A 26,695-nucleotide genomic window follows, 5' to 3' on the forward strand; every position below is an offset into this window, starting at 1 on the left:
TAGTAGAAGAACTATAATCTTGTGAATTTTTTATGAGAATGACCTCAGTAGAACTTGTCTTCAATAAGTTAAGAAAGGCGATAGTCTAAAAAGTTAGAATCACCCATTTCTTTTATAACTGAGAGATTATATTTTATTCTATTCACATGACTTTTTTTTTTAATTCTCAAAGCTTATCCCACTTGTACTTTTCTTTCCATGTGCTAATTATCCTTTGCTTTCTTCAAAGAGTTCATTGGTATTTTACCTCAGTAAGACCTATTTCTTGAAAAAATTCCATATTTCTTTCCCAGCGCTACCTTGATGAAGCAGACAGAGATAAGGAGCGTTACATGAAGGAACTGGAGCAGTATCAGAAGACTGAGGCCTACAAGGTTTTCAGTAGGAAAACCCAGGACCGTCAGAAAGGCAAATCTCATAGGCAAGGTATCAGAACCAGAACCAAATGTATTTGTAGTTTGTTTTGCATGATGGAGTGTCACAAAGCTGACTATTAGAGTGATAATACAAAAGGTATGTTTCTATCATTTCTCTATTGTACTACATTCACTTACAAGCATCATCTTGGACTTTTATTAAAATCACGTTGCTCTCATTTAGAAATTTCAGTTGGGTTTCCATATCCAGTATCAACAATTTGGCTTGTGCTCCAAGACCCCTTTTAGTTGTCTGTGCTTTTTCTTCTATTTCCAATTTAGTCATTTCTCTACCTCTAAACAAATCTGTCTGCTACACTACATAACCACCTTGCTGTAACACCTCTAAGCCTTTCATGTGATCATTTCTCCCAGCTTCCAGTGATCAATCATCCTTTTAATTCACTCATTCATGTATGCGTGTATTCAAAAAATGTATTGAACACCTCCTATTACATATCAGGATCTCACCTAGGCATTAAGGATGCAAAAGTAAACAAGATACAGAAGATCCCGGTCTTCATGGATCTTTTGTTCATCACACTCTTAAAATATTGCTAAAAGTTCCCCTTCTTCAGGAAACACTGCCAAAGAAAGAAGCCCCACTCATAATAGCCTGTCATTCCTGAGCTATTGCGTCTTCTCCACATTTGGGCATCTTGCCTGCTAAACTGTAATGTTATGCAAACAGCCTTTGGCATGTATTTCCTGTCCACTCTCCCACCCTGTTCTCCTCAAAGGTAAGAACTGTGTCTGCTGTTTCTCTTGTGTCTAATTGCATAACCTGTAAGATGGGATTCCCTTTAACTTGTGTTGACTGATTAATAAAGCTATCAGAGAAAATATGATATGTTTTGAGAGCCCACATATACCAGCAGTTTTTGTAGCTTAGCACAGTCATTTCCTTAGGTTTTGTTATTTTGTTTTGTTTTTCAGCTTAATGTTCTTATTCTATCATATTTTTAGATGCAGCCCGACAGGCCACTCATGATCATGAGGTAATTAACTTTCTGTCTACATAGCGTGTGTGTGTGTGTGTGTGTGTGTGTGTATGATATATGTATATAATAATGATGCTGTTTGAAATGCTATTGGACTGTTTTTTAATGAATGGCAGAGTATTTCCTTTCCTGTAATTGGGATTGGGTTAGTTGCCTTTAGCTCAAGGATTCTTAGCATATGGCAGACACTTATGTCATGAGTGTGTCCTTGAACTAAAGCCCCTAACTCTAGTCCTTTCTTATGGTCCAAGAATTTTATTGGCCTTAAATGCTGAAGATGGCTGGAATTTGGAGTGAGGTATAGAAATGAGGACCAACTAAAAGCTATAACTTGACCATAGTTTATCATCATCAGATACTATATTCTGACTCTCAAAAAGTTGTTATTTAGGGAATCCAGCACTTAGTTAAAATGAACTATTCAACTTACAGCATCTACAGACCACAAGTGACATTATCTTGATTACTATGCCTACTTTCCTCACTGGCGCATATTTGTTTACTGGCCTTTTCCTCTCCATTTGGTTCAGTCTCAGCAATAGGATTTAGACCTGTGTTCCTATATAGGACTGAGGCCTGTGTGTGTTGGCTCTGCTGCATAGAGAGCTTTAAATATATATGTAGCCTATGATTAATATATGGTTCTAAGAAAATAAAATTTGTGGTAATTTCATGCATGAAAATGCTCAATGACTCCTCGTTGCTTACCAAATCACATTCAAACTTAGCAATCAGGGTTTTCTGTAATTAAGCCCCAATTTCCCTTTCCAAATACCTTAACTCCCATATTTCCCGTATATATCTTATGTACTTAAAAACCTTTAATACTCACTGTCCTCCAAGTGCCCCATCCTTTTCCGCCTCATGCCTGTGCTCATATTCTTCCTTTCACGAGAATACTTTCTTTCCCTCACTCATTTTTTCTATTACCCTCTCCCATCGTCCAATTTTGCCTCTAAATTCTAGTCATCCATCAAACCCTATTTCAAGTTCCATTTCCTCCTTCAAGCTTTTCCTGTTTCCTCCAACTTCTTTTAAACCTCACAGCTCTCTATATTTCTCTTACGCATTTAGCTGATCTGGCTAAGGTGCCAAAGTTACTCAAGTGCTTCTGTTATTAACACGCTTGGATTATAATCTCTTTGAAGGCATGCATGGTCTAGTTCCATCTTGTACCCATCCCATCTAGCATGATGCCCTTGCATGGAAGAGTTCTTCCATAAATACTTATTTGTTTGTATACAAAACCCATTTGTTGAAATAACAATGGATATTTACACAAAAAGAATTTTCTGATATACTCTTTTGCATGTATTGGGTTTTTTACTAAATCAAGGAAATCATTTCTTCAAAATAATAATGTATTTATCTTGGAGTTGTAGTTCTCATACCTAATTTGGTATTGGTGACCTTCAAAACATAGAGAAGACTTTTAGATTCACAAGTCAAATAGATTTATTACCATCCATGAATTATAAAGTGAGAAGCATAGTAAATATTAGCATTTTATTCTTCATATAAATCCTATATAAATGTAGTTACATATGACATCTCTGTGTTTCAATTAGGATGAAATCTTTTTTTTTTTTTTTGCTTGAGAAACTGTACGTACACTATATATTTTAAATCATAATTGAATAGTGTTGCAAGCTTTCCATATTGCCAGATACTTATATAATTACTTATTTCTCCTTCCTTTGTGTGCCCAACCCACCAATATCATGAAATTACCAAACTTCCTTTTTTCCCTATTAAGCATCCTTTATAGCTTCTCTATCCTTAATGGTTACAAAAGAGAGTATGGACAGTAATCTAAATTATTAGAGCTCACATTTTCTAGTCAATGACTGACTCTTTTCATCACTATGGATTTTGCTGGCCAAACCATATGTGGCATTTTTGCCTCTCATAAAGTTAATAGTTGCCATCAGAAAAGATTTAGTAGACTTAGTCATAGTAGCTGCTGCTACTGATTTGAGAAATGAAGGTTTTTTTAAATACATTATTAGTATGATATGAATTTCTATGATATATGAAAAGGAATAAGTCTCTGTGTGATTTCCCTGTTTCAGGATTAGACTCACGTGAAACACAGAAAAGGAGGGAGCCAGCAGTAATTTCTCAAATGTGTATACAGTAGGGTCTATAAATCTGTTGTATGCCCACATCAGGATAAAGCTCTCTTAGTAAGGTTGTTGACCCAATTAATGTCCCCCACTTTATCAGTTTTTATTGAATAATATCTTACTAAACTAGGTAATTTCAAAAGAGTTGCAATAAAAACAAAACCTCTTTGACAATTGTTAAACATAGTTACACATAACCTCTTAGAGTATAATAAGAGTTAAGAAAAATAAGAAAGCACTACAAGTGGAAAACAAAAGGAGCCACAGAAGCCCCCATGGAAAGGAGGAACTGAATCAGACCTTAAAGATGACCCAAGTTTTGTGGGGCACTTCAGATATATTTATATTCATATATATATGTAAAATGGCTTGAGCAGAGTTATGAGGAAGTTAATAAAAGAGCAAGTACCTTGCAAAGTGCCTAAAACATCAGTTTCTAAAAACATGCTTATTTCCCTTTACTTATCCTATTAGGAATAAAATGGCAAATGCCGTAAAATAGTCTTCGAGCTCACTTCAAAACTACTAAGACCTCAGAAATCCTCTCAACTGACCCCCTCATTTTGCCAGTGAGGAAAATGACTTGCCTGAGACAGGAAAGAACTTCCCAGAATCACTTATTGAATTAGTTAGAGGCAGAATTGTGACTGAAAGCCAGGCCTCTGTAGCCCCCTCTTATTTAGCACTCCTGGCAGCACCTGCCACGTTATATGGAATAAACAGTGTTGCAAGTTAAAATGGGCCAGGTTGCCTGTGATGTCAGCAAAATTTGTTGCCACTTGAGACAGAAACGATTTGATTTGTGTGTATGTAGTAAAGAAACCTATTGTATTCCCTAATGGAACTTAGATTCCTAAGACATTGTTGCCAAGGCAGTTACTGGAGAGCATATTAGAGCCAAAGAAATGCTGACCTGAAAGCCATTCAAGCCATTCTGCATAGCAGTGGGGCACTTAAGCCTGGTACACAATATTAAGAGCATTCCCTAAGGTAAAGGGCACTTGAGAGAAGCATATCACTCTCTATGAAATTCTGGCCCTGAGCCTAGATCACAGCAAAATAGTTTCAGTTCAAAAGGCCTCTGTTCTCTTACCCTCCACTCAATATATAGAATGAAAACCAAAGTGAAGAGTATTCTTGCTCCTCTCAAATCAAAAGCCAGCCTGCTAGACCCAGGAGTCAGCTAGTGTTACTCTCAAGAAAGTGTCTAAATCTCATGTGAGGACGAAGATAGAAACAGTAATTTTGTTTCTCCTTTAATTTATGGGAAATGACAAAATGACACTCAGCCTGAACAGATTAGACCCTTTCAATGAAGAGGTAATGAAATCCTTATGATTTTAATCCCTTGAGTGACCCTTGGAGCAGCTTAAGTATATCTGAGCCCCCAAGAGGATCCTGTCCAATGCCAAGTAATGTACTCAGTAATGGAAGAGTGCTGATGGTTTTTATGACGACTCTTCAGTTAAGGAGAATTCTCTGTTGCCTTTCAGAGACTGAACAGTTTCATTTAATTGCTTTGGTGTTTCTTTTTTTGCACTCTAAGAATCTATACCAAAAGGCAGTGTGTTAATAAATGCACCTATGTGGTGCTGTCCTCTGCCCTTATGTAGTTAGCCTGGTTTGGTTTGGACTGTTCTGGCAAGGAAGAGAGCAGAATTACCCATCTGAGCAGAATCTAGGCCTTGGAGAGGGCTCTTGGTACCATGGTAATGGGAGCCAAGCATCCCCACCTACCCATCTGACTGGCAGATATTCAGACCTATGGCTAGGTAAACTGATCTCACAGAAGCCTGTGCAGTTAACTAAGAGACCGAACAAAATGAGATGATAAAATCATAAGACCTTATCCTGAGTCATGTATGGACTTATGCTTATATCTGTTATGTCTTGTATAGTAACAGAGTTAAAGAATATGGTAAGCCAGCAGAGTCGAGAGAAAGTCACTGAGAAATATGCCTAAGATACCTTCTGGAACCAGCCTTTCTTGTCCATACATTAGTTCTCTTTGAAATCCACCAAGAGCTGGCTAGAGGTAGAGCTTTGCATGTTGAAACTGGGGCTTTCAATGTTTCGTTGTTTGTTTTTAAATTGTTCTGGAAAACTTCACTTTCTTTAAGAGGTAAAAGATAGGGTAAAAACTAAGTGCTCTGAAAGTGTTTTCAGGTAAATACATTGTTTTTCAGACTTCCATCGTAGAAGTCTCTCTTGATCAGCTGCCATTGGCAGGCAGCTCACACAGCGCAGCCCCGACCCCTAAGGAGGCAGACACCAGTATGAAAACAGGATCTTGGCTGTCAGAATTCCCTCATAGGCTGTTAAGTGCTTAACCTTTCTACTGGGCCCCAAATCATATTTGTGTTCAAAGATAAAAGACTAGTGGTGGCAAGAGTAGGAGAGATACATTCTATCTCTGGCATTAAATGTGTTTCTATAGGAATGATTTCTAGATTTTTTAAACTGTTCTTTATGTTATAAAGGTTTTGGAATCTTCAGATTTCACTAGCAATTTCTTCAGTACTCATTTCCCACTGTTCTCTTTACCATCTTATATTATGCAAGATTTTAAATACTGCCAAGACACTTATAATTTACATTCTTAATGCTTTCAACTTCAAATTCATTGTAGAAACTGCAGCCAAAGCATTTTGAAATATTGACTTTATTCACAAGGATCATTGTGGAATATATTTTGCAGTGGTTTTGTGAGACTTTTATTTTTAATGGCTTATTGGTGAATTAATTTTAGGTTTATTATTCTTTTCTATCTAACATAATCCTTGGCGTTCTCATACTTAGAGCCCAGTTATTTCTGGATTTTTGGTTTTGTTTGTTTGTTTGTTTTTCCTGTGTCCGAAGAAAATCTAAAAGATCCCCAACTATAGGCTGCCCTTGTAAATAAGTAGAAGTAAAAGTAGAAATCCCAATGGAATACCATTATTATTGCTCATGGCTGGCAGATCTCTGCTTAAAATTCTTATTGTCCACTCTGCAAATTTAGATTGCATAATCCTATCTCAGAGAGCACTTTATGTGCACAACCAACAGAAGCAACAGAAAAAACACCTAGAAATTCTCTTTCTATATTCCTACCTCAACCACTTTCTCCACTGTATACTGTTCCCTATTCAAAGCACAGAGCTAAGAAATGGTTTCCAAAATCTCCATTAGGGAAGTTTATGTAGGTTTGTTTTAAGGTTTCTCATTGCACAGCAGTTGTCACCTGAGAGATCTGAATATTTGACCTGCTTGAGCTTTCTTGGTTCCAAAGAAAAGGTGAATACATTTTCCTCACAGCCTCACCTAGACTGATTCCTGCTCATCCTACTATTTCTTTAAGGAAAACATGACCATTGTGCCTTTAGGCACTGCTGTTTAATTTAGCTTCTGTTTAAGAATTAACTATTTTGTTACTCTTGATTCGCAGAAAGAAGCAGAGGTAAAGGAACGGTCTGTTTTTGACATCCCTATATTTACAGAGGAATTTCTGAACCACAGCAAAGGTGATTACCAAAGGATCATTTTGTGTTACTCAGGTCTATGGCAGGGGATTAGTTGTCGGGAGGAATTCATTGCTGAAAAGCAACGGTAGTGATATTCCAGACCCTGGGACTGGTCTGGAAGAAGAAAACTGCTTCTATTTCACTCTCTATTAAAAGCAGCTACTCAGAGACCCGTGGAAGACAGCTGAGCCAGTGTTGTCAAAGCTGCTTTAGTCTCTGGATCAGAGGAAATAAATATACATCACTAATTCAATTGCTTGCAGGCTCTTAGCCTAGAACCCTTTGTACAAATGAAAGCTTACATGGATGTCCAAAATATAAAATAAATACGAGCAAAGCTGACCCCACTGCAGTAAAGATGTGGACCCACAGCTGTGCTTGCCCAGTCTCCCAGGATCCCCCTGTGGAACCCCTCAGGCTTCTCATTGAACAGCTTTAAAAAATCAAACAAACAAACAAATACTGGGAATTACAGCTGTTCCTTGCAACCTTGAGTATAGAATATGACCAGCTTTAAGAATTAAAATAACTCTGGGGAGCCAGGCGTTTTATTGCTGAAATTGCTATCTGGAAGGCCATAATGAGAATAGGGACATGAGTAGGGGTAGCTAATTAGAGACAGCTAAGCAGGACTTCCTGTAAGAGTCATCGGGACTCCTCAGAGAGGCTGGTATTACCTGGGTTTTGTCCTCAGCTCGGGAGGCAGAGCTCCGTCAGCTTCGAAAATCCAACATGGAGTTTGAGGAGAGGAACGCAGCCCTGCAAAAGCACGTGGAGAGCATGCGCACAGCGGTGGAGAAGCTGGAGGTGGACGTGATCCAGGAGCGGAGCCGCAACACCGTCTTACAGCAGCACCTGGAGACCCTGCGGCAGGTGTTGACAAGCAGCTTCGCCAGCATGCCCTTGCCTGGTAATGTCATCCCTAGCTGAGCCCTGTAAAGTGGCGGGGGCGGGGGGAGGTTCTGTTCATGTTGGTACTGGTGTGGTGAGGCTGAAGTCTCGCCTCCAGAGGAAAATCAGTAAACTCAGGGGTCTTTTCCTCAGAGGTTTTTGTGGGCCATGTAATAGAATCTCAGTATTGGTCAAAATCATCCAGAATTTCAGGCTCTCTGCTCAGTTAAATTTTTCTTCAGTTATATTTTCATGCAGTCTACTTTCTATTAAGCTTAATTTGATATTCTGAACAGTGGAAACTGAGTAATATTAAAGTCCTGAGTGGAGCACTTTTCTTTTTTTTTTTAAATTGTGGTGTCATTGACATATAACATTGTGTTAGTTTCAGGTGTACAACGTAATGATTTGCTATCTGTATACACTGTGAAATGATCACCACAAGTCTAGTACCATGCATCACCATACAGAGTTACCAAAAAAATTTTTTCTTGTGGTGAGAACTTTTAAGATATACTTTCTTGGCGACTGTCAAACATGTAGTACAATATTATTGACTACAGTCACCATGCTGTACATTACATCCCCATGACTTATTTTATAACTAGAAGTTTTTATTTCTTGATCCCCTCCCCCAACTCACCCATCCCCCCAGAGCATTTTTCTGATGTATATTTGCTTGCTTTGTAATATTGTCTTAATGGGAAGGAAAAGGAAAACAAATACTAGTATTTCTTATATACTCCTTCATTTTGAAAATAGTCACAGCAGAGCTGGAAGAGTCTTTAACCTTTTGTTCTATGCAACTAATCCTATATACTGCACAGCAATTATATAGCCCATCTGTTTATTTAGAGTATGTGGATTAATTTCATTTCTTTGAGGTCTAAAAGTCTCTCCTCTGAAAGTAAAATCTTCTCTATGGAGCAGACCACATTAGAGTCAAGTTTCTTTCGCTGTGGAATCACTGATCTGTGTTATGGTTGAACTGAATGGGAGGATTTTCTTACTTTCTCTTCTTATCTCACTTCAGGAAGTGGAGAGACACCTACAGTGGACACTATCGACTCCTATATGAACAGACTGCACAGTATTATTTTAGCTAATCCCCAAGACAATGAAAACTTCATAGCTACAGTTCGAGAAGTTGTGAACAGGCTTGATCGTTAGGGAATGGTGAGTGCTCACTGACATGATTCGTACGTGCCAGCGTGTCATCAAAAATAAGATGGCACTAGACTTTATCAATACTACTAAAACCCTGGAATTACATTGAATAAGTGAGTTGGAGACTTGATTAAGATTCCTGTTGCATGGTTGCTAAATGTAGTAAATAGTGTTGGAAAACTGAATCAAGATAGTTTTTCCTCATGCATGCATCCACATGGCCTAATGGAAAGAGCGTGATTTTTGTGGTTGGACCTCAGTTCTAGCTTTGTCACTTATTAGCTGTATTCTCAGGTATTAGTTTCCCAAAGGGCTTTGAAGGGTGAGTGAGAAATTTAGAGAAAATAACCCCCCAAACAACACATAGAACAAAATAAATATCGCTTAATTGTTAAGCTTCCTTTCCCCTGTAAATTTAATGATAATTTACAATAGTCAGTGAGACATTGTATGTGTACAAGCCTCTATAAGTAAGAAGCTTTTCATTAATCACTCAATATCAGAGTAACTGTAGTATGTTAAATGTTAATATGGACTAACCTTACAGTGAAACAGTTAATGCCTTGATTAAATATACTAAAAAATAAATAAACTCTCAATAAGTAGAAAGAAAGGAAAGAGAAAATAAGCTTTTTAAAAACATATTCAAAGGGCTTCCCTGGTGGCGCAGTGGTTGAGAGTCTGCCTGCTAATGCAGGGGACACAGGTTCGAGCCCTGGTCTGAGAAGATCCCACATGCCACGGAGCAACCGGGCCTGTGCGCCGCAACTACTGAGCCTGCGCGTCTGGAGCCTGTGCTCTGCAACAAGAGAGGCCGCGATAGTGAGAGGCCCGCGCACCGCGATGAGGAGTGGCCCCCACCTGCCGCAACTAGAGAAAGCCCTCGCACAGAAACGAAGACCCAACACAGCCAAAAATAAATAAATAAAATAAAATAAAATAAAAAAATTCAACAAATGACTAGTAGTATGTGTTGCATCCTTTTAGAAGAGAAAAAAGTACATTTCCCAAAGGAATCTGCTTATATAAACTTTTTGGTACTAATGGTCAGTCATCAGGTATCATTTCTTAAATGGAACTGATATTTGTTCACTCAAATTCCTGTAGAGATAGGGTACCCTTTAGTATGTCATTCCACAAAATTGACAGCCCTTTGGTCTGTCAGTTAAATTGTTCCATACCTGCAGACATATAAACTGTGTGGAAATCTTGGGGTTGGACCATACAATGAGTGGCCATATATGAATACTAAAACAAGAATGGATAGCAGGATATGCTCCTTAGAATGGCTGGTCATGGGCTTGGATCCTTATTTATTTGTCTTGCAGGTACATGAGCACACTCATATACATACTCATATTCTAACATGGTCTGGAGCTTGAGCAACATGTGCAAGAATAAATAAAACCCATGATTCTTTATCTAATGAGGCCACATCTGCCAGCATAGACAAAAGCAGTAGTCTTTATCCTTCTTGTCCAAGCCCTCGAATAGTAACTGTACAAGGCAATTTATTATACTTTAGCCTCAGCCGTGCTCTGATGGGGAAAGGATTACTGTCCTTCTAGTGAGTAGCCAGATGGAAAGGACCATACTTCTAAGAGATGGCTGGACTCCCTGCAGAATAAAGAAATGGCATTACTGCTGCTGTTTGTGAAGGGAACAGCTTGTAAATCTAGGCTTGGGATTTTTAGGAGCTCATCATCCTTCTCATTTTCACACAGTGTTTTCAATTAGCACTCTTGTAGGCTTGAAAAGAGAGAGCTGGGAGAAACAGTGTGGAGGATTGTGAAAGAACACAGTAATTGATAACGTGGTGTCTCCTCACATAAGGTATAGGGCAGTTATTGCAAGTTTTGAGCCAAAAATGGTTTTCCATTTTGAGCATGTGGCCAGTAAGACTCTCCTAAAGCTTTATCTATCTTAAGGATATAAACTGTAGTATCTGCTTTCCAAGGTGTCTTTGAAAACCTAGAATGTGATTATTATTCTTGATTTTAACCTACAAATATTTTGCCCTTGAAAGAAACAGTACCTGAAAATGTGAACCGTTTTATTACCGCAGATTCTTACAATCTAGCCGTGTAAACATAACTAAGAATGGATAGTTCTCTATACCCTCTGAAACTGTCAAATGAAACAATTATAAAGACTGTGATTAACACTAGCTTGTCCTCATTATACAAATATGTACAGACAGCTAGGCCTGACGTCCCCAGCATTCATGGTGCAGTTAATTACTCTGACATGAGCTTGGCAAAGGTTTCTTCCATTGTCAGGACCCAGTGAGTGAAAGGAAGCTAATGGTCTACAGCTTTAGAGGAGCATATTAGAGCTGGAAGGGGTGTTTAGAAATCCCATCATTTTACATATGAAGAAACTGAGTCCCAAAGAGGCAGAATCTCTTGCCTGAAAATACCTGAGTAGGTGGGTGCAGAATCCAGAACTAGAACACATGTATCTAAACTCAGTGGGGTTTCTAAAACGTTGATACAAGGAGGTAGGGATGGGTGTAAGGGGAAAGCACTAAAAAAAATCTTAGAATGAGAGCATTAAGATAAATGGGAGGTAATTAGGAAAAAATTACAATCCAGCAATTATAATGTTATAAAATTTTGGTCAGCCATTTTATAATTATTTTTATAGTTATATAATGGAAGAATTACCCCAGCTGTCATCTTTCTTTGTGACTAACTTGTACTTAGAAAAAGTGGAGCTGGGAGGAAGTCATGGGGGTGATTTCATATTGACAGATGACTACTGTGTATAAACTATCAAAAGCCATATGTTGCTTGATTTCAGTTGAACCAAGTGATAAATATTTGCCTGTTTGAGGATTGGAAAAAAAAAATATATGTGATTGCATTTTTATCAATGTAAAAATGTATTCATCTTATGCACACAGTACATCCCTATCCATGCAGAGGGCCTTAGATTTATACTTGAAGAAAATTGGTTTTGAATGACCAGGACTAAAGTAAAGTACGAATTTTTCATCATCAGATTTGTCCCTGATACTTGCTTTTCTGTGTTCGGCTGGCAATTTTCCAACCTCCCCATTGTGGCTGAGCTGGAGCAGGGCCACATTTTTCATTGAAATGTTGTCTAAAATGCCTCAGTGAGGTTGGTTGCTTGCAGCTTTATGAGCTCTTTAGTTTACATACACCCTGCTACTCACCGTAACCCTTTTTTTTTTTTTGGCCGCGTAGCACTGGGTGTTTATTCTGCATAATAATAATAATAAACGACACTGTGAGCATTTACACATGCCGGCACATCCTAAGTACTTTACGTGTGCTGGCTCATTGACTCCTTGCCACAACTCCATGAAGTTTTTCTTTTTTCCATTTAATTTAATTTTATTTTTTTATTAATTTTTACTGGAGTACAGTTGCTTTACAATGTTGTGTTAGTCTCTGCTGTACGGCAAAGTGAATCAGCCATAGTATACACATATCCCCTCTTTTTTGGATTTCCTTCCCATTTAGGTCACCACAGAGCACTGAGTAGAGCTCCCTGTGCTCTACAGTCGTTCTCATTAGTCATCTATTTTATACATAGTATCAAGAGTGTATATACGTCGATCCCAATCTCCCAGTTCCTCCCACCCCCCCTCCCCCTTGGTATCCATATGTTTGTTCTCTACGTCTGTGTCTCTATTTCTGCTTTGTAAATAAGAACATCTATACCATTTTTCTAGGTTCCACGTACCTTAACCCTTTTGAAAATAGAGCAAAGCATTATTTTAACCCATAGCCCTAACCCTTTCTGATCTGTGCTTATGTTTTGGTATCCTTTTTTTTTTTTTCTCCCAATTCGACAGGTCTTAAAGCTCCAAGATGTTCTGTAAGTGGTTTTACTTGTTTGGAATGAGAAGCCATCCATGGAAATTTGAATTGAGTGGAGGCAGAGAGGGAGTACCGATTACTCTGCTTGTGAAGGAACTGTCAGTTGAGTTAAATGCCTTCACCCCAGGAAGCCATATGAGGGAGCAACAAAAGGAACATGTATGTGAACTTCCTATGGAATCGTCCTCGTGAAGCTTTGACCGTGTACAGCCACTCTCCCAAGTCTTCAGTTTCCTATCATTTCTATTTCTGTTAAAGTGGGTCTGCATATATTCTGCTGACCAGGCGCCCCTGAGACTGGCATCTTCTGCAGCAGAATGGAAGCCTTCTTATTGTTCTGCTTTGTTCAGATTGGACTCTTTTATCAGTGGCTCTGTGGTTTTATCAGTGGTTTTCCTACCTAGCTGTCACTTTTTTTTAATGCTTTTGGGGGTTATTTTTTTATTTCCTTCACCCCCACCAAGCTAGACATCTCCATTTTCTGACCTCTTGGCTTTGTTGCTCAGCAGGGTTCTGAAGGAGAGTTTCTCTCATTGGACAGGCCCAGTCTTCTCCCATCATTATCCTGCTGTGACTCCAAAGAAAGGAGCTTCTTGTTGACAGTGTCCTGTGGAGTGAGGCTGTGTTTCGTACCCCACACAGCGCTCAGTGGGTGCCAGCCCTCGTGGAGGCTTTGTGGTTGCTGCCCTGAAGGAGAATGCTCTTTCCTTCCTCCTTGGTACTGCCTGCTGTTTTCTGAGCATTGCCTGCACATACCCTGCGTCCCAGCCCCAGCAAGGCTCTTCTGTTCCCATCTGTTGGCAGTGACTTGTGAAATATTTTTGCTGAGGAAAAGGTCATTGGTAAACGGGACAGAACGAGAAAAGTAGTTTCTCATTTGGTATTGAAAAAAATCCTAAAGTTTATCATAAGTGAAAACAGAGGGAATCCCTGTCTGCTTGAGGTGTACCGATTCATGGATATGGATGGGTGGAAATGCCATTCAGAATAGCCTCCAGCTGATGGAGAAGGACATGGGGGAATTCTCATGTCCTTTGTCTTCCTTCTCTAATCATAACTGCAGAGTCTCTGTCAAAAGGACAGGCTTCCCTTCCTTCTCCCTGCTTAATTAGTGTTTTTTTTTTTTTTTTTTTAAACATCAAAAGGGAAGAAGGGTTTCTGTTTCTCACCTCAGGGTTTGGTTTTGTTGTGTTGTGTGTGGATGCTCTGGAGCACAAGGCTGGTGGTTGCAGCTGAGATCTTTGGAGCCAAAGCAGGGCATGCTCAGCCCATTGTCTAGGCACCACCGCCACCGAAGGCGGGTGGAAGTGTGGCCCCCTCACAATTATGCTCACAGGCCAGGGTGAAAGCCAGAAACCCCCGTCATGTTGCTGCATCATCCTGTCTTCTCAGCATCTCCTCCCCTGATTTCTTTCTTAACCCAAAGGAAATAAAACAACAACAAAAAACCTTTTTGAAAATTCTGACACGAACACACATCAAATTTCCATGTACCGAAGCCCATATATCACCACTTGGCAGGCTTTTAGAATAAGAGCCCATCATTATCTATCGCTGTAAACCTAGCCAACTCACCTGCTCTTCTCTATTTTCTTGTTTTCCTGCTCTCACCTGCCATTCCTGTCACTTCTCTCAGACTCCCTGCCTGCTAAGTCCAAGCTGGAATGCACTGTCTGTCTGTGGCAGGACACCCAAGCCAGTTCTGGAAGTTTGTGTCTGCCTTCTGCCAAATACTTTCTCTCCTTTCTTCCTCCTACTCTCTGTTTCTCCTTTGTGTCAGTTTTGCACAGCGTTCTTAGCAGTGCTGTAGACCAGGAAAGGCTGTAAGCTGGTCCAAAGATCATCATTCTCCTGAGTCTAGCTAGGATACCTGACATTGACTTGAGACATCTGCATATTCAGGAAAGCACGAGATCTTGAGAAAGCCTACAGTCTGAAATCATTTTCACAAAATAACAGCCTGCTTTTGACATGCTGGCTGGCCCTCCTAGCAGCTACACACCTGACTCACTGGTGGCTGGGATCCAGCTGCCACAAAACAAGCAGGTTCTGTGAAGCAGGTCTGCGTCACCTCCTCTCTCCTCTTTGCCCAGCCAGGAGGTAGTAAATGAGGTCACAGGCTAACATGATACCTAATTCACATTTCCCAGTAAACTTGTAGATGTTACTGCACTTACATGTTCTTCTCAAGAAATAAGTTGTTGCCTATTCAGTGTTACAGATTTCTTTCTTTTTATTGAAACACAAGGAGCAGCTGAGGAAAATGAGACAAAGTGTTTTATTTCTGACAAAATAAAATTTTAGAAAAAAATTTGTGTACATGTGTTTGAAACTGTTGAAATGCCAAGTTTTCTGTACAAGTGTTTTTGTAATTAAACTTGTAGATTTTCTTTGTTTTTTAAGAAGTCGATATGCTTGCTTGACATTTGCCTCATTAAAACTTTTCTGTGTTGAATCCACCCGATTCAATTTTACCTGCATTGCCTTTTCATCTTAAAGACTTTGTCAACTCTACAGTAATCATCAAGTCTGTTATGCTTTTAAAGCAGTAACACATTCATTTTACTAATTGCTTATTCAAAATGTGTCTTAGCCTGTTTGAGAATTCAGCTCTCTTAATGTATGTTATAAGAATACAATGAGTTATAATTCATTTTAATGTAGCGGTAGTATTCTGGAGGCAACTTGAAAGAAGTCTGATGTTCTTAAAGTCAGTGACTTCAGTCCCCTTGATAGGAGACTTTTGACTTCCTTTTGACTGAAGAGATAAATTGTCCTTAAATGCTTGCTTTTAAAAATAACCACTACTTCACCAATCAAAATCATTTTTAAAGGAAATTTGTCACCTACTTCCACCATGCTTTTAAAATCCTAGGGGTGAGCTCACCTGGCTTCCAAACCCTGCAGCTCTCCAAGTAGCTAGTTGTGTGGCATTGGGTGAGACTTGCTTTGTCCCAGCTCCAGTTTTCTCATCTGACATGCCTCAGCTCTCTTACACTTGTTAGAAAGATAGATAGAATCAGGTAACAGAATCGACCATGATTTGGAGGATATGAAGACTCTGTTACATGAATGCGAAGAATTATTGAGGTAACTCAGGATCAGGCTTGACTACATTTAACAGAACTCAAATCAGCAAAAGCTTGAATAAGAAACTTACCTCTCTCACTGAAAAGTATTCCAAAGGTAGGCAGTCCAAGACCAATATAGAGGCTCCTGTCTGCACCACGATCTGGTTCCTTTCTCAAGGTCACCTCATGGTCCAAAATAGCCACTTGACCGTCAGCCATCATTTGAAATTCCTGGCAGCATAAAGAAAAGAAAAAACGGGCAAGGACCAAATGGGCAAACTCAGCTGAGTCAGCACCCTTTAAAGAGCCTTCCCAGAAGCCACACTCAACTTCCAGAACGTAATCACATGACAACAGCTAGCTATATGGAAGGCAGAGGAATGTCATCTTTCCTTGGACATTACTGCCCCCAATAATATACAGGTTTTAGTCAGTAAGGAAGGAGAAAATAAATACAGAGTAGGCAGCTAAGTTAATTTCATGACTCACGTGTGTGACTCCATGCACACCCTAAGGCCAGCCCTGCTATATTAGTAAACAAGATGCATCATCCTGCCTTTGCCTCTCGGCCATCGAGAATGACCACGTAATTCCTTGGCACCTTTTCCCCCCTTAAACAGAAAGCTGACAACTTGAGTTAGCATTTCCTGTTCCCACCTTAGCTCCTCCCTTACCCTCAACACTGGTGGCCAGTCTTGTTTGGTAAAAGTCAACATAAACAGGTGGCAATATCTCCCCCAGTTGTTTGTTCCCTTTCTCTAACTGCTCAGCATCTGCTGGATTAAAACAACAACCGGATAATCTTTCCCTGAGGGTGGGGAAATTGAAGTATTGCTTGGCGGAAAAGCTCATAGCTACTTCCTGCCCTCTAAATTTCCTGCCTTGCAACTGAGGGTTCCAAGGGCCTTTTCTTTGTTTTCTTTATTTGCCTTTTGATACATAGCCTGTGCTCAGAAATATATTTTATAATATCTATAGAAATAAACACTAGCTCATACACCAACTCACAAAAAAGATGAGGATCAAGAGTTACAAAGGTCAACTGAAAAATGTTAATGTACTTCCTCTCACCCAGAAGCCATTTCAGTTTAGTTTTCATGGGAATGTGGTCTATAGGGGGAAACTTCTGCCAGAAGCATAAATGTAAGCTCTGTTAGCCTAGAAAAATGCAGGAAGGAGAAGGAGCCATGAGATAGGGATGGCATTGGGAAATTAAGAGCAGGGTCAATGCAAATTGTCCAGATAGAAGGATTTTTGTAAACCACCTACAACACTGGGTTGGTAAGAAGATGCCTTAGATGTTTAGATAAGAATATATAAGACAGTGGGTATAGAAGTAGTCCTTTGTCTTGAGTCTCAAACACCACCTGACACTTGGGAGCCAGTTCTTTATAATCAGCTGCTGTGTTCTCCATTGCATGTCAGTTCACTATGTGGGACCACAAGAGTATTTATAAAACATGTTTCTGCCCTTGGCGTGACAGTCTATTGGGAAAGACAGACATCTGCATCAATTGTTCTAACACAGGGCAGCTTGTATTGAGTTTTAATAGTGGTAAATAATTTTTGAAGAGTGAAAGAATTGCTTGAATCTCATCTGACAAGAGCTGGTTTTTCCATAATTGCCAGAGAGTTTGCATGGGGAGCACATCTGAGTCTTGGGGGACCAGCATCTTAACTAATAAGGACTTTATCTGAAATGTAAATGAAATATAAAAGTCTAGACTGATGACTATCAGAGTTTTTCTAGTAGAAGTTGAGGTAACTGGAAGGTAAGAGTAGTTGGATTATTGTAATTTAGACAATACTTTTTCAAAGTATGGTTTTGACTCATTAAGGGGACATTAAATCAATAAGTTGGTCAAAAACATTTTTTAATTAAATTGAAGAGAAACGATCAGAATGCATTGCATATAGTAAGGGTAAATATTATTTTGTGAAAACTTGTTTCCACTTCAGAACAGACACATGTGATGGGTTACAATGTGAAATGTGCTTCTTACTATAGGGTCACAAGAAAGATAATCAATGACTGTTTCACTACCTCTGGAATTGGATTGAACTGCTGGGTTCAAGTTTGGGCTCTGTGGTTTTCTACTTGTGTGACCTTAGGTAAATTGCTTAAACCACTCTGTGGCTCAGCCTGTAACACAGGGATATTTATAGTGTCTATTGCGTAGAATTTTTATGTGGATTAGTTAATCCATGTAAGATATTTAGTACCTGTCACAGAATAAACACCTAAGTAAATATTAGCTACTATAATTTATGAAAGACTCAAGGGGAAAGAACAATTAGATATATACTATAGGCCAAGCACTTTGCTCTGCTTTTTATATAAATTATATATATCATTTAATTTGTACTACAACCTTATAGAGTAGGACTATTACACCCATTATCCAGTACGTAAATTAAGACTCAAAGCTGATAAGCACCTTGCAGCTTATGCAACTGGGAAAAGACAAAGAAGAGATTTATACCCAGATCGTTCTGACTCCAAATTCCACTGTGGCGGTCCTATCTTAGAGATATTTAACGAGACTGACAGGAGTTCCAAGCAGCGGCACAGTATGGGGGTTCTGAGAACCAGAATTTGACCTAGTCATTCAGTGGTATTTGTTGAATGCCTTTCTTATGTTAGGAGCTATCCTAGGTCCCTGTCCCCATGGAGTTTATATCCTGCTGGGGGAAAAGAGACTATAAACAAGTAACCTAACAGACTCATGTCAGCTAGTTGCCTAGAGGAGATGAAATGACACAAACTAACTAGGGTAGAGGAAAAGCCTCCCTGAAAAAGTAATGTTTAGAGAGAGAGCAGATTGATGTGAAGGAGCCAGCCCTGTGAGGACTGGGAATAGAAAAGCCAAAGTCCTGAGGCAGGAATGAACTCTTTGGGTTCAAGGAAAAAAAAAAAAAAACTAGTGAGGCTGGAGCAGAGTAAATGAGAGGTAGAGTGGTTTGAAGTTGCAAGGAAGGCAATAATGAGATTCTATAACACACAAATAACACACCTTGTAAAGCATGGTAAAGAGTTTAAATTGTATGATAAGTATATGATACTTATGAAGAGAGAAGAGAGTTCTACAGAAGTGACAACATCTGATTTATATTTTTAAAGGATCACCCTGGCTGCTGTGAAGGGAATTGTGAGGAGGCAAGAGAGGAATCAGAAAGACTAGTTAGAAGGTTGGCCCATGGGACTTCCCTGGTGGCGCAGTGGTTAAGAATCCGCCTGCCAATGCAGGGGACACGGGTTCGAGCCCTGGTCCGGGAAGATCCCACATGCTGTGGAGCAACTAAGCCCGCATGCCACAACTACTGAGCCTGTGCTCTAGAACCTGCAAGCCACAACTACTGAGCCCACCCGCCACAACTACTGAAGCCTGCGCGCCTAGAGCCCGTGCTCTGCAGCAAGAGAAGCCACCACACTGAGAAGCCCACACACCGCAATGAAGAGTAGCCCCCGCTCACCGCAACTAGAGAAAGCCCGCACACAGCAACGAAGACCCAATGCGGCCAAAAATAAAATTAATTAATTAAAAAATAAAGAAAGAAAGAAGTTTGGTCCAGGTGACAGTGGCTTAGTCTGGAGTGGAGGCAGTGGGGGCAAAAAAAACAAAAAACAAAAACGAAAAAGAAAAACAACTGCTAATGAATTCAGAACATATTTTGGAAGTATAATGAAGAGAAGTTGCTGAGGGATTGGATGTGGAGAATGAAGGAAAAAGAATCAAGAATGACCTGACCCCTAGACTTCTGGGCTTGAGCAACTGGGTAGTGTACAGAGGTGCCATGGCCTGAGAACGCATAGAGTTAAGGATGAAACATCGTGGAGGAAAAGAGCAAGAATTCTGTATTTGGACTTGCTAAATTTGAGATTCAACCAGCAGATCAACCCCTGGGCAAGACACATCTCTCAGCTATTCGTTAAAAGGTTCCTTTCAGCTCTTAAAAGTCTGTGGTTCCGTGAGATTCTAACTTCAGGTCAGGGCTGCTAACATTCCTTTCATCCTCGGTGCCTGCGCACACACGCATAGATCCGGTTACTCAAGCTGTTCACTGAACTATGAAATTAAGGAATGGTCTCCTTTTTAATTTTTCAAGCTCCTTAGGAAAAGAATTTTTTAAACCTTCCATCTGCATTTGTTTAAGATTGGCATAAAGCAGCTGAATGTTCTAGGATATAAAAATCATACCATAACCTGATGGTTAGAAAATCCTGGGCAAGTAATAGAAAGCGTCTGCTTGAAGGAGACTGGATGAAAATATATTTGGCATCAGTCAAAGAAGGGAAATATGAGAAGACATTAGTGATACAGCCAAAAGGTTTATGGACTCAGCAAATGGGTTCCTGCTAGGGGTGCTTCTGCTATCTTCAAGGATAGAAATTAACTAAAGGCAGCTGGGTCCAGGCAGTGACTGTAAGATGATAACCTATTTTTTGGGGGGCTGGTAGATTTTTTCAGGTGGGCTTATATGTATCAAAAGAAGTTCTTGTTTTGCAGGACAAACTAATGTGGTCGTTATGGATTTTACTCATCCCTCAGGAGAATGAGTATTTTACATATATTCATTCATTCAAACATTTTCAAACAAGTACTTACTATGAGTTTGGGGTATAAAGTTGAGGACGTCTCTCTCCTCAAGAAGTTCCCAATATAACACAAAAGAAACACAGGATCTGATAAATTATCAAATAGCTATAAGCAAAGTGTTCCCGAAAATGCAAAGGAAGGATTCAGTGGTTGTGCTTGGGGGAAGTCAAAAGAGGGCTTTACCAGGGTAACATTTTGAGGTAGGCCTTAAAAAAAGAGTAGTTCTTGAAGAGAAGCTAAAAATAGACCTGAAGCTATGAGTGCATTTTTGGTGTACTCCAGTAATTTGGTACGACTGGAACACAGGTTATATCCAGGGTACTGATAAAAAATGAAGATAGTAAGGTTTTTTGAAAATGGATTACAAATGGGCCTTGAATTCCATACGAAGGGATTTAGCTTTTACTTTGCAGCCAGGGGGAAGGCATTAAGGCTGTTTTGCAAGGCAGTGATGTGAGATGAAGAAAAACCGGACCAGAGGTTCTTAAACTTTTTTCTGCCACGAACACTTTAGGCAATCTGGTGAAGCCTGTAAACCCTTCTCAGAATAATGTTTCAAGTGCAGAAAATAAAATGCATAGCATTACCAAGGAAATCAACTATATTGAAAAATAACTATCAAAATATTAGCATTACTACTAAATATATTAATATGAAAAAGTTATATGGGAATATCTGTTTCTTACTAAAGGATTAAATAATGTAATCTAGCAGCAGCTCTAATAACTACCATAATTTTAAAGTTGTAATGATCATAAATGATATTTCAACATCTGCAACAGCAGTAATGTGATGTAAAAATATCTGTGATTCTGTGGGTGCCGAAGTCACTGGTCCTGTCAGTACTCCTGGGGCTTGTTGCCAACATTTATAATCAAAGGAAGTGCAAATTTTCAGTTGGAGGTTTATGAAAATCAAGATGTAATTTTTTCCCCATCCATGCCTGCAGTTCTTAGTCCTTGCCAGATTCCTGAATTCAAGACAGTATGGAGATAGACTGGTTAGGAGACTGTCAAAAAACTCAGGTCAAGAAGTAAGAAGAGCCTGTATTGGGGGTGGTAAAGCAGCAGATTGGACAAACATTTGGGAATTTGGCTTGGTTTCTCCCAACCCACAATGAGGAATCCTTCTCAAGGAGGAATTTGGGGGTAACATGTGGTCTGAGCAGGCAGATTCCCCAGGAAGGAAGCATAAATCCTTTTAGCAGCTGTCTATATTGCAGTATAGTTTCATTAATTTGTTCAACTGATACTGATTACCCTCTGTGGCAGACTTGAGGAATACAGCAACACAGACATGGTTCTTTCTTTCATGGAGCTTACTGTCTAGTGGAAGAAACATGATGAAACAAAACTAAACAGACAGAAGCTTCCCTGGTGGTCCAGCCGTTATGACTCCATGCTCCCAATGCAGGGGGGCCTGGGTTCGATCCCTGGTCAGGGAACTAGATCCCACATGCTGCAACTAAAAGAGCCTGCATGCCGCAACTAAGACCCTACATGCCGCAACGAAGATCCAGACGGCAGGGTTTTTTTGTTTGTTTTTGGTTTTTTGGTGCTTTAGAGGAACTGAATGAAAATCAAGGGAGTGGGGCAGAAAAAGCAAGGGGAAGAGTGGCAAGAGGCAGAGAGGAGCTAGACCATATGAGGTCTTGTGGACCATCCAAAGGATTTTGGATATGAAGTGCAGGGGGAAACCATTGAAGGTTTCAAAGAGGGAAGTGATATAATCCAATTTGTGGTTTTCAAAAACTCTCCTGACTGCTCTCTGAATAGTGGGTTGTGGAGAGCACTCACTGAAGTAGGGAGGTCAGCTGAGGCTGTGGTCCCTTGTGAGAGATGATGGGAGCTCGGACTGAGGCTGTAGCAGAGAAGAATGAAGGGGAGAAGAGTGTGGAACAAAGAACAGGAAGAGCTATGGGCTAGAGGTGGGAAGGAGGGAGGGAGAGAGAGCAGCTGCAGATGAATCTCAGGCTTCAAACAGATCCATTGGAGCACTGCTTATTGGGATACATGTGGCACCATTTATTGAGATGGGCAGCCTGGAGGAGGAGCAGACCAGGGCAGGTGGGAGACGCTAGAAGTCAGAGATCCTTGTGGGCATGTTCATTTGAGATGCAGGAGGGTAGGTGTTAAGTAAGCATCTATCCTGATAACTCTAAAGCTTAAAAGATAGGTCTGGACTTGGGGTGACATTTACTAAAGACCCCCAAGGAGGCTTTTTGTGTTAACTTTTTTCTCTCAGATCCTGGCTCTGCTCTGCAGGCAAACAGATCCCTCCAACCTCTACCATCCTGGCTAAAAGTTTCACTGTTTTGGATCCACTGTTTGGATCCTGGGCCCTATTACCAACTTTGACTATTCTTTTGTCCTGCCCTTGACACCAGAAACAGCATCTGGACCCAGCTGCAACTTATCTGTTGGCTTAAATCAGGCAGTATCTCTAAAGGTGTTCAGAGCATTTAACTTACATAGGTTTCTTGTGTGGGATTTCTGCAGGGAGAGCTTTGCATCTGTAAAGACGCTAAACATCCTAGTGGCTTACCGTGAAATAATATCTGTTTACCGTGGCTGATTTTATAGCAAATATGATTGGGACATTTACTCGTTTCTTAGAACTGGATGAAAATAACAGGACAGACCAAGTGAATTGCAGCAACTAAATATGCTAACAACATGGGGTAAAGGGCTACAGATTATAGAAAATTGTGAATTGTGATCATGCAAAGAAGGGGTTTCGCTGTAGCTTGAAAACCTGACCCACAGCTAAATGAGGCCAAGATTAATCATGTCTTGATCTTATACATAAGCCAAAGGATCTTTTCTAAAGATCATGCCTATTAATGCAGTAAAGACTTTTCTGCAGTTTATACCATAATGAGCTCCAGGCATTTAATGAGAGAGGCAAGTACTATTGTTGAAAGTGGTAACCTTCAGCATCTAATCTGAAAATGAAATAGGCCTGCTTGCTCTGCAAAATGAGGGCCCAATTTAGTCCACGAGATGAAGAGGACTCTCACAATTTTAGATGCTCTGGTGCAGGCAAACTTAAATCTTCTGGGAAAGGGGGAAAGGTTTTTGTTTGGTTGGTTCTGTTTTTATAATTAGGTAAGGATTTTATCTGCAAGGAGCAAGTCACTGACTCCAGGTTGCAGGCCCAGAAGCTTCTAAAGGCAGTAAAATAAAACCAGCATTAAGGAACAAACCAGCCTAAGGAGCTTGATGGAGTTTCCCAAAAGCCCCTGGAAGAATAATATAGCATTCTGAGGAGGGGAGACTCTGCTTCCATCTCTGTCACGATGGCTGTCTCAGATGAGGGCAAATTGCCTGGCAAAAAATACTACCAGCATGAAAGAAAAAGTGTCATCGCACCCTGATCCTTGTTTTCCAGCCCCCAGAAGTCTCTCATCTAAGGATTTATGTTAAGTTGTATCCGCTCCTACTTTGCTATGCAGTAGGAAGTGCCAGGACATAAGCCTGACACTCCTCCCCCCAGTGCGGCCGTCACTGACTGTCCCGCAGACAGGATGCTGCCTCACGTCCTGGACCTCACTGCAAATGCCTGCCCCACTTGCTGCTTTCTGGCTTCCTCTTGCAATCCCAAGAGACAGTGGGCTGCAGGGGCAGGAAGGGAATGAACAGGGCCTCTGGAGCCGAAACCCTTTAGATGCCTGAGCCCCAGCTGGTTTGCCTTCGTGGGTCTGGGTCAGCCTTTCTGGGCAAGAGGAGGGGGATCTTCTCAGCTACTTCCGAATGTCTCTTTCTTAAAACTATGGCAACGCAAAACAAGCCAGGTCACTGTACTCTTGGATATAAATATGGATTCTAGATGGTGTTAACATTCTGTTCATAAAAGGATGTAACATATTTCTCCCACACCATATTAGACTGATGTGTTGTTTGGCCGAGAGAAGTACAGACTGCTGGCTTCTGCAGGAAAATGTGGACATTTAAATGCATGCAGCTTTCAGAAGTCTAGGGAGGAGTCTCCGGAATAGAAACCAGGCCCCTTCCCTGGCTCCAGCCCTGCCCTCCTCCATCCAGTTTCTCCCTTCCCAACTTCGTGTTGCATATCGCATTAGCATTTCTAATCGCTTGTAGTTTAGGAAGATGCTTTCTTAGAATTAGCTCTTAAGGACCTGGAAATGTGGGCACTTCTCTCTTCAGGAGGCATGGAAGGGCAAGGCCAAACATTTTTTGCTTCCTTCCCCTGGGGGAAAGATCTGGGAGGTCCCACTCTTCTGTTTTCTTTTTCACCCTCCACGTGGGAGGCAAGGGCAAAGGCTTCAGACCAGAGGTGGTCCCTCCAAACATTCCACCCAGGCCTGACCAAGCCCCAAACTCAGATGTGCTGGCTGCCTGGCAAGGCAAATTCCCCACGTTCCACAAGTGCTCTTGAGGGGGAAATAGCACTAATGAGAAAGTGGAATTCTTGATGTGTGTGCGTGCTCACTCGGGTGCCAGCACATCTCACAGACAGATCCTCATCCAGTATTTCGTAAGAGAGTCGTAGAGCCTATTTCCAGATGTGTGGGAGAGCCGCGGTGACAGAAGTGCTGTCAGGAGAGCCAGTGCCCTCTGCTGTCCCGGCCCGGAAGCACCACAATGGTGGGGGAGAACCCGGGGCTCCAGGAAAGCTGGCGGCTGTCAAAATCCACCACAGACCCAGGCCGGTGTGGAGGGGCCGTGCAGCTGCTCGTTATTCAAACGTTGAGTCTGTGAGGGGTTGAATTCCCTCCGTCTAGCTGGCTCTCTATGTTTGGTGGTTGAGAACGAGCCAGAGATGAAGAGGATTTCTAATAAAACCCCAGCCCCCAGCAGCATCCACTGGTCCCCAGAAGGTAAGGAAGGTACATTCCCGAGAAGGTGAGGAACAGTGGGCCGGCTCCTGCCGGTGAACCTGGCCAGCAGGCCCAGGCACGGCCCGACAAAGAGGGCGGCTTGCCCAAGAGGAGACCCTCCACTGCATAGCAGCCCTTCGGCCACTCCCTCGCCTGGGAATGCGGCTTCTACAGGCCTTGCTGGCTCCAGCCGAGGGGAAGTTGTAACTGCTCCCACTCAGGCATGCTGGCATCTCCAAGGGGCCTCTAGAGCTGGCACCTCCGAGAGACTGGCTCAGCTTACAAGCTGAGTCCGAGCTGCCACCACCTCTGCTCCACCGCCTGCCAAGACAGCGGCTCAGCAGCGGCCTGGGGCCGGGCCCAGGGTCAGCCTTGCTGCTGCAGGAGTGAGTGTGTGTGTGTGTGTGTGTGTGTGTGTGAGTGTGTGTGTAATGGTGAAAGACGGGGTGGAGATATTCAGGTGGGGGTCAGAGGGAGGCTGGTGAACAGAACTGCTTGGACAGTTTTGCAGTTTTGCAAAAAGGCACAAAACAATCAGTTATTGTTTTTTGGAAGGTTTCTGATTTTTTTTTTTTTTTTGTAAGCGGATCTCCTCCCTGTTGGGAGAAGAAAAACCCAACCCGCCAAACAAACCCCTAACAACAATGCCCTTCTCTCTCTGGGACCAATTTCCAGACTGCACAGCAGTCCTGACAAGGTCAACCAGCTGGAGCTGTAAGCGGAAGATCTTTATCTATGTGGGAAATAGGAAAATCATTTGACTGATAAAAGGAAATACAATAAATAGCATCTAAATTCCTGGCTGCATTCCCCCGGGGCCCCTCCTCTGCTGGAGAAAGTGCGCGGGGCAGGAATACATGTGCTGCTCCAGCATGTTTAAAAATAGCATACAGCACACAGCCCTTTCTTACCTTCCAGAAAGACTTCATTACTGGATCCTCAGCCCTGAGCCTGCAGAGCTGCTGCCGGCGCTTTCTTCTCCCCGCTCTGGATTTTTCTTTTTTGGAAACGTTAAGGCAGTGCGTGTGATACATTTTACTCACGGGCCAGCTCCTGCTCAACTAGTTTCAATCTGGGCACGTCTCAAGCTCACATTGAAAGTCCATTGTATTTAATGGGGTGTTAACTCTGTTTATTCTCTGGGACTTGTGCAATGATTTTACACTCTGCAAAACCAGCAACTTGAACTTGAAGTGGTGTGCCTCTCTCCCCATCCCCACCCCGTGGGTCTCAG

At 41.2% G+C, this 26,695-nt stretch overlaps 1 protein-coding gene and 1 long non-coding RNA gene across 5 annotated transcripts in view; one reads left to right on the forward strand and one right to left on the reverse strand.

The window, feature by feature from the left end:
* The window catches only part of HMG20A (high mobility group 20A), a 69,211-nt gene extending 53,800 nt beyond the window's left edge, over nt 1–15,411 (forward strand). For 2 of the 4 annotated variants that reach the window (XM_007197662.3, XM_007197659.3), the window contains exons 5-10: nt 294–426; nt 1,383–1,414; nt 6,971–7,046; nt 7,741–7,956; nt 8,971–9,113; nt 12,928–15,411. In XM_007197662.3, the coding sequence (XP_007197724.1) occupies nt 294–426; nt 1,383–1,414; nt 6,971–7,046; nt 7,741–7,956; nt 8,971–9,107 (594 nt within the window). In that variant the 3' untranslated portion in view covers nt 9,108–9,113; nt 12,928–15,411. Of the gene's footprint in view, nt 1–293; nt 427–1,382; nt 1,415–6,970; nt 7,047–7,740; nt 7,957–8,970; nt 9,114–9,755; nt 10,033–12,927 lie in introns of those variants that run through there. The other 2 variants (XM_007197660.2, XM_007197661.2) reach the window with 2 other exon arrangements.
* Nucleotides 1–26,495, reverse strand: part of LOC103019750 (uncharacterized) — a 51,754-nt gene extending 25,259 nt beyond the window's left edge. Inside the window, exons 1-2 of the long non-coding RNA XR_452507.2 lie at nt 26,373–26,495; nt 16,113–16,254 (exon numbers count right to left, since the gene is read on the reverse strand). This is a non-coding gene — a long non-coding RNA (uncharacterized LOC103019750). The remainder of the gene's footprint in view (nt 1–16,112; nt 16,255–26,372) is intronic.
* Between the last annotated feature and the right edge of the window lie 200 nt (nt 26,496–26,695).

This window comes from Balaenoptera acutorostrata, chromosome 3 (assembly GCF_949987535.1).
Source record: "Balaenoptera acutorostrata chromosome 3, mBalAcu1.1, whole genome shotgun sequence".
Classification (NCBI taxonomy): domain Eukaryota; kingdom Metazoa; phylum Chordata; class Mammalia; order Artiodactyla; family Balaenopteridae; genus Balaenoptera; species Balaenoptera acutorostrata.